Here is an 8060-nt window from a genome sequence, read left to right on the forward strand (position 1 = left end):
AAAATTATTTTTTTTATTTAATTATTAAAAAACAAACCAAGTAATTAATTTTTAAAGTTTGTTTGTTGTTGTTGTTTGTTCGTTTATTAACGTTTATTAACCTCTTACATTATGATACAAATTTGATACAAATTAATACAATAAACACTCATTTCAAAATCAAAACTTGGTTACCCAAAACTAAAAACTTTACTAAATCTAAAACTAAAATCTTAATTTTCACTTTGAGATTGTTTAAGGGTTTCTGCAAAATATATTTGCACATAATTCTCGCATCCATTTACTACCACAATGTCAAATTCTGCATAATGAATAATAAAAAAACAGTTTCCAAGTCTAAGTTAAAAGTTGTATAGATACCGGATGGTCATATCAATCACAAAAACAATAGTAAATTGCAAAAATTAAAACTAATAGAAAACCTTGTGAATTATATTATCTTGCTCTTTAACCTGGATAAAATTATCGCTCTATATATTGGCACACTCTGTCCGAGAACAGCACTTTTAGTTTCAGTGTGGTTGAGGAAAGGTGAAAAAGAGCAGCAAAAATGTAAGTACTCTTCAAAAATAAAAAAAAAATAATGATAAAAAATCATAAAGGCCGATCAATGCTGAACATATTGGTATCACTGGCGTGGCCGGCCGGTTCCCCAACTGTGCCAACGTCGAAGAGTTGAAAGAAGGCCTTCTGGGAGGTGTAGACCTCCTATCCAACAGCCACGACAGATGGTCCTGCGAAAGCTTGGAAACCTCATCTCGTCTTGGAATAATCCACGATTTCGAATACTTCGACGCCGCTTTCTTCGGCATCAACCCCCGAGAAGCCAACACGAGCGACCCCCGATTGCGCAAAATCCTCGAAGTAACCTACGAAGCGGTCCTCGATGCTGGGTTAAACCCCACCGAATTGCGTGGAAAAAACGTTGGGGTTTTCCTCGCCGTCACCCAGAATGATATTTCCGACTTGGACTACCGTGGAGGGATCATCGCAAGATCTGCGGCTATCATGGCCAACGTTGTCTCATTCTCCTTTGATTTCAAAGGCCCCAGTCTCGCTGTCAACACCGCCTGTTCGAGCGGGTTTTACGCATTGACAAGTGCTGTTGATTCCATGTTGGCTGACAGATGCGACATGGCCATTGTTGGTGCAGTCCAGCACCAATTCGATCCTGCAGAAAGCATGGAATTGATCAAATTGCAGGTTTTGCACAAGGAAGGAGTCTGCAGGTCGTTTGATGCCAACAGAAAAGGATACGTCAAATCCGAGGCAATTGCTGCTCTCGTTTTGCAAAAAATCGACGATAGTAAAAGAATGTATGCGACTCTTGCCGGTTTCGGGTGCAACGTCGAGGGTTTCAAAAGGGATGGAATGGCACATCCCTCACACAAAATGCAAATGGCGATGTTCCAACAAGTTTTTAAACATTTCAATATTGATCCTTTAGATGTTAACTATGTTGAGACGCACTGTACCGGGACTAGAGTCGGGGATGTAGAAGAAGTAGCTGCGATTGATGCTTTCTACACCAAGGGGCGTAAAACCCCCGTGTTGATTGGCTCAATTAAGAGCAATCTTGGTCACACTGAAACCACCTCAGGGCTGGTTTCGTTGACTAAAGTCGTCATTGCAATCCGAGAAGGGGTCATTCCTGGAAATTTACACTTTAAAACGCCGGATCCTGAAATGAGGGGTATCTGCGAAGGGCGTCTAAAGGTCAGTCAGTGGTTTATTGCAAAACTCGTAAAAAAACTAAATTTCAGGTAATTGATAAAAATATGCCCATACCGGAGGGTCTCATCGCCGTGAATGTCTTCGGCTTTGGAGGAGCAAACGCCATGGTCGTTTTGCGTCCCTTCAAAGAACGAAAACAAGTCATCAATAACCTAAGTCATAGATTAGTACACGTTTCTGGTAGATCTGAAGAAGGAGTGAAATTGATGCTTGATGCAGCAGTAAAACACAAAGCCAATGCCCAATTCCTGGCTCTTCTTGATAATATTTTCCACAAGCCTATTGACAATCACAATTACCGCGGTTTTGCGATCTTATCCAACGACAGTCATATGCAAATAACCCAAACATCGACGAGGAAACGTCCAGTTTGGTTCGTGTATTCCGGTTTTGGGGCCCAATACCCAGGCATGGGCAAAGACATGATGAAAAATGAAGTGTTCAGGAACACCATCAAGGTTTGTGCTAACGCTTTGAAACCACATGGTGTCGACCTCGAAGATATTATCATGAACGGAACCGAGGAAACGTTCAATAATCTTATCAACACTTTCACTGCAATTACTGCGATCTCTGTAGCTTTGACCGATGTTTTAGCTAGTTTGAATATCACACCTGCCGGGATTATCGGACATTCTTTAGGTGAAGTCGGTATGTTTCGTCCCCAAATGTTGTTTTTTTTCCTAAATTTTTGATTTTTAAGCTTGCGCATATGCCGATGGTTTGATCACAGCCGAACAAGCAGTCTTGATAGCCCACGCTCGTAGTTACGCTACAACTTCGTCAAATTTAATCCCTGGTGCTATGGCTGCAGTCGGTCTTTCGGCCGAAGAGTGTGCAAAACTTCTCCCAGAAGGTGTCTACATTGCGTGTGACAACTCCGACGACAATGTTACCATTTCTGGGCCTGATTATGCAGTCAGAGATTTCTTGAACCAACTCAACGTTCGAGGAGTCTTCAATAGACTCATCAGCAATGCTAATTACCCACTTCATAGCCCGCATCTTGAACCAGCCGGACAAAAAATGTACAGTTCTGTGAAAAAAGTCCTCCCTGAAGTGAAAGCAAGGACCAAGAGGTGGTTACCATCAGCTGTTCCCGAAAACGAATGGAATACCGATTTGGGGAAATATAATTCGGCCGAATACCAGTTCCACAATTACACCAACCGGGTTTATTTCAGACAACTGTTGAAGCATGTACCTAAAGACGCTATTGTGGTGGAAGTTGCGCCTAGGGGACTCCTTCAGGCAATTTTGCGACGTGGACTTGATAAAAATGTGACACTTGTGCCATTGCTCAAACCTGGAGTTGACAATCTTGACTTTTTCTTGTCGAGTGTTGGGAAATACTATAATGCTGGTGGTCCGTTAGATGTCACACAGTTGTACAAACCACCACCGTTCCCCGTCAGTATTGACACACCCATGATCAACAATTTGGTCAAATGGGACCATAGAGTGAAATGGCACAAACTTAGGTTTAATCCGAGGAGTTACTTCGGGAAGAGGATTGATATTGACATGACTGATCAAAGCAATCATTATTTGGAAGGACACGTTGCTGATGGACGCCTTATGTTACCTGCGGCGGGTTATCTTGTATGTAAATGATCAAGATTTTGGTTTTATTGACTAATTGTTTACAGGTCTTGGTTTGGCAGACGTATGCAAGAATGTTGGAAATTCCATTCGATAAATTGCCGGTAGTTTTTGAAAACGCCAAAACTCTGCGACCTGTTATTCTTGCTGAAAATGCCATCACCAGTGTTGTAGTTAATCTTTTCAGGTCGACTGGTAAATTTGAAGTTTGTCTCGAGAATGACGAAGACCATCCTTTGGCAATTGGTTTAATTCGAGCTGTGAATAAAATCGATGAAGAGTTCTTAGACTATTCGTCTCTTCCTCGTCCTAGTCAATACAAGCTTAAAATCAGCAGTGAAGACTTTTACAGTTGTATGCATTTGAGAGGATTTGACTACGATGGTCTTTTCCAAGGTGTTCAAAGCTGTGATCTCGATGGCCGGTCAGCAACCTTAAAATGGAATGATAATTGGGTGGCTTTCATCGACAGTATGACCCAATTCATCTTAAGTATTGAAGCCACAGGTCATAGTCTCCCCACCGTCTACGAAAAAATCGTGATCAATCCACAAGAACACTTGAAATCGATTGGTGCCAACAATACTGTGACTCTCAACTACAACAAACATCTAAAAGCTGCGAAATGTGGAGGTGTTGAATTGAGGAGCTTGACAGTGACTAATATCAAGAGACGGGTTGCTGACGTTGAACCGTGTTTGCGAAAGTACACTTTTGTTCCTAACAATGACACCAAGAAAGAAGCAGATTCCTTCCACCATGCTCTTGATGTGGCTTCCCAAATCGTCATAGAGAACACAACCGAGTATTTGAACCTCAATGTTGCAGAAATCAAGTCCGATGCAGCTATCCAAATTTTAAGAACGATCATCGAACCTGTCAATTTAAAGAAAACAAAGTTCCAACAACTCAACTCTATTGATGACAATATGAGTGAAAATTTCGATATGTTGATCGTTCAAGAAATTACCAAGGATCAAAGCGACGTCCTTAAGGATTATTTGAGACGTTCTCGATTTGTTTTTGCAAAAGTACAAAACCCTGATTTGAAAGATGTTGATGTGATTTACCAACACGTCACCAAGACCGGCATCTACGTTTTGCTTCGACGTCCTCAAGATCTCCCTGAAAACTACACAGTCGTGATGGCAAACAACAACAACTATAATTGGGTCAAAGACTTGAAAATGGCCGTTAAAAAATACCGCTCTCCACAATCACGCATCTACCTTATTAACGAAGACTTCAATTCTGGAATTGTGGGGTGGTTTAACACCATTCGACACGAACAGTATTGCCCAAATATCAGACTGTTCCTCATCAGGAGTTACAAAGAAGTTGAACCGTTTGCTCTCAATTCGAAATTTTACGCCAAACAGCTCAAGAAGGATCTGACGGTGAATGTGTACCAAGACGGGGCTTGGGGGACGTACCGCCGTTTACCGGTAGAACCATTCCAGCCGCGTTTGTACTCCGATGCCTGTCTTATGAAGGACAACAGTGGAGTCAAATGGGTGGAAAAATCCCCGTATCAGACCAAATGCGAAATTATGGTAAATTTCGCAAGCATAAGCAGCTGGGATTTGGCCAAAATCAGTGGAAAAGGGGGCGATGCTGAGTACGAATTTTTGGGATTGGAGTACTCGGGAGTTGACAAGAATGGAAACAACACAATGGGGTTGGTCTCCAAAGGTGCTCTAGCTACGTCAGTGCAACCCCATGAGAAACTCACTTGGACTTTCTCGAATAAGTTGTCGTCTGAGGAGGCAGCAACGATTCCTCTTGCATACACTTTGGTAAGTTGAAGTTGTGTGTAATTTTTTTTCCAAATTTTGTATTATTTAGAGTTACTACGCCTTGTTTATCCAAACTCACCTCTCACCCAAAGACTCTATTCTTATCCACAATTCGGGGAGTGATGTCAGTATGGCAGCGATTGCTCTCGCAACAAACAAGAATTGTGCCGTTTATATTGTTGTAAATTCATCAAATCGGGATATTTTGAGGAAATTCCCTAAAATTCAAGAAAATAACATCATCTACGACAGTGAAGGTAGTCCGTTTTATGAAACTCTAATGACGAAAACCAACGGGAAAGGTGTTAACACGATTTTCAACTGCAATTCGATCGAACTGTTGAAACTCTCGAAGAAATGCATTGCGAAAAATGGTCGATTTATCGAGTTTGGTAATAGTTTGGGAACATTCATCGAAACCGAGAATTTGATGGAGAACAACTGTTCTTTGTACAATATTAACGTCAATGACGTGTTTGAGGAAAGTCCCGAGATTTTGGACATCATCGCTAAAGACATTGATAGATATGTGAAAGAAGGTGTTGTGGTGCCACTCAAATATTCGGTTTATGGCAAAGACGACATTGAAATTGCTTTGAAGAATCTTGAAGATAAAGATTATGTGAAGAAATGTTTGATTAAGATTAAAGACAATGGAGGTTTCTTCTCCAAGCCCGAAAACCGGATTTTGGCTTACCCTCGCACTTACATGGACCCCAGTAAGTGTTATATTGTGATTGGCGGTTTGGGTGGTTTTGGTTTTGAACTAACCAAATGGATGATTGAAAGAGGTGCCACTAAAGTGGTCATCAATTCTCGGCGTGAGGTGCGATCTGGGTACCACGCGAGTTGTCTCCAGAAATGGAACAACCAGAAGATCACCGTCTTGACCAACACCTCCGACACTGCAACTCTTGAAGGAGCCGAATCTTTGATAAACTTTGCTTCCAATCTGGCACCAGTTGGAGGAATCTTCAATGCTGCTTTGCACGTCAAAGACGGCTTCATGACCGATCTTGGTCCTGAAGACTTCGCTGCAGTAGCCGGCTCGAAGATTTTCAGTGCCCAAAACATGGATATCCTCTCTCGCAAGCTCTGCAAAAAGCTCGATTATTTCGTCATGTTCTCCTCAATCGCTTCAAGTATAGGCAATGCTGTGCAATCCAATTACGCCTTCGTCAATTCGGCCGTGGAACGTCTCTGCGAGACAAGAAAAGCTGAAGGTCTCCCCGCCCTAGCTCTTGAGTGGGGCCCACTAGCCGATGTTGGTATTTTGGTGAGATTGAAGATGACGAACCCGATTTTGGAAACGGTGAGGCAGAAACTCAGCTCTTGTCTCAGGGTTGTAGACCAATACTTGCAACAAAGCGAACCCGTGGTAGCCAGTTGTGCTTATCCAGACCAATCCAGTGAAGTCAGCGAGAAGAAAACTTTAGCCGAATTAGTTGCAGGCCTATTTGGTATCAAGAATTTGGAAGAGATTGAAGATAACACCACCTTGTTGGAGTTGGGAATGGACTCGCTTCTTGGTTTTGAAGTCAAACATATTATCACGAAAGAGTCGGGCTTGGATGTTAGTGTCAACGACATACGAAATATGACGTTCGAGAAGATCAAAGAAATGTCAACGCCGGCGTAAATGTAGTTAGGGATGGGGTTGGGTATTGGTTGTATATTCAATACTGATTATTAAACAATCTCATGCACAAATTTGTGTTTTCATACCCAACTTTAACCAAAATATATCAAAAGTAGCAATTTTTACACATCGAGCTTTACAAAAAAAAAAAAAAAAAAAACATAAAAACATTTAGGAACAAATTCAAACCAAACAAAATTATGTACCACCTCGTGCATAACATTTTCGTCTTAGAGTTAAGCCATATTCAACGTTAAGACACCTTTCTCTGAAAGTTTTGGTAATTTGTTAGGATTACCTACCGCAAATAATCCAAGATTTCCGTCTCCAATCCCTAGTATGATCATCAGTTGTTCATTAAGGCTGGCTTGTCGGCTTTTAGCTCACGTTCTCAACAACCCATCCTTCACATAGCAGTGTGCATGTCACTAAACGTAAGTTAAAGGAAGGAAACGAAGGTTTCTTGCAAATTAAAACCGAGAAAATGTTAATGTAAAAACTAACTCTACACCTTTTTCAAGAGTAATTTAGAAATCATCATGTAATTCAGATTAGTCAATTTAGTTTCAGAAAGAGTAAATTGTAACTTAGATTAGTCAATTGTCTTTCAGAAAATGTTAATTGTAATTCAGAAACCATTACTTGTAATTCAGAACAGTAAATTTAATTTCTTGTTACATGTAATTCAGATATAATATCAATTGTAATTCAAATGAGCAACTTACTGTTTTCTCAAAATGAAGTTTACACGAATTATTTTATTTTCAAAATTAAAGAATTACATAAACTTGGTATTCTATAAAATAAATATTATTTTCAAAGGGATTTTTAAATGAAAATAATAAATTCTGAATCAGGGGAACGAGGGGTAATCACGAACAGCGTGCAATACCGAACACACATTTTTAACTGATACTGGCCTTTTTTAGCTGCCAGCAACATTCAAGGATAAAAGTAAACTGCACGACGAGTGTCGCAATTTAACCATTATGAACCTAGCCCTTGTTTTGTAAAAGTTATGGCAACAGTTTAATTTTCACGTATTGTCTTATTTTTTACTATTGTACTATTTTAAGGTAAGCAAACAATACAAAATAACATTTTGCAAAAAGTTTAGACCTTTTTCAAGTGTAATTCAGAAAGCGTAAGATATATTTCAGAGAACTTTAATTGTAATTTAGTATCAATATTTTAACAATAGACCTTTTCTTATTAGCAGTTTTGTCAGAATAATTGCTCACAATTTTTTTCACTTTGTTTATTAATATCCTTTTGTATGTGTGACTTTA

The 8060-nt window shown here is 40.1% G+C and overlaps 1 protein-coding gene across 1 annotated transcript; it reads left to right on the top strand.

The window, feature by feature from the left end:
- The first annotated feature begins 515 nt into the window (after positions 1-515).
- Positions 516-6842, top strand: LOC123005497 (fatty acid synthase-like). Its single transcript, XM_044399281.1, has 6 exons — positions 516-552; positions 603-1716; positions 1764-2385; positions 2438-3336; positions 3384-5132; positions 5182-6842. Coding segments are annotated over exons 1-6 (5976 nt in total). The 5' UTR covers positions 516-550; the 3' UTR covers positions 6772-6842.
- Positions 6843-8060: the final 1218 nt, after the last annotated feature.

Source organism: Tribolium madens, unplaced genomic scaffold (genome assembly GCF_015345945.1).
Source record: "Tribolium madens isolate multiple individuals breed KSU strain unplaced genomic scaffold, Tmad_KSU_1.1 Scaffold_20;HRSCAF=117;Tcas5.2_LG4, whole genome shotgun sequence".
Taxonomy (NCBI): Eukaryota; Metazoa; Arthropoda; class Insecta; order Coleoptera; family Tenebrionidae; genus Tribolium; species Tribolium madens.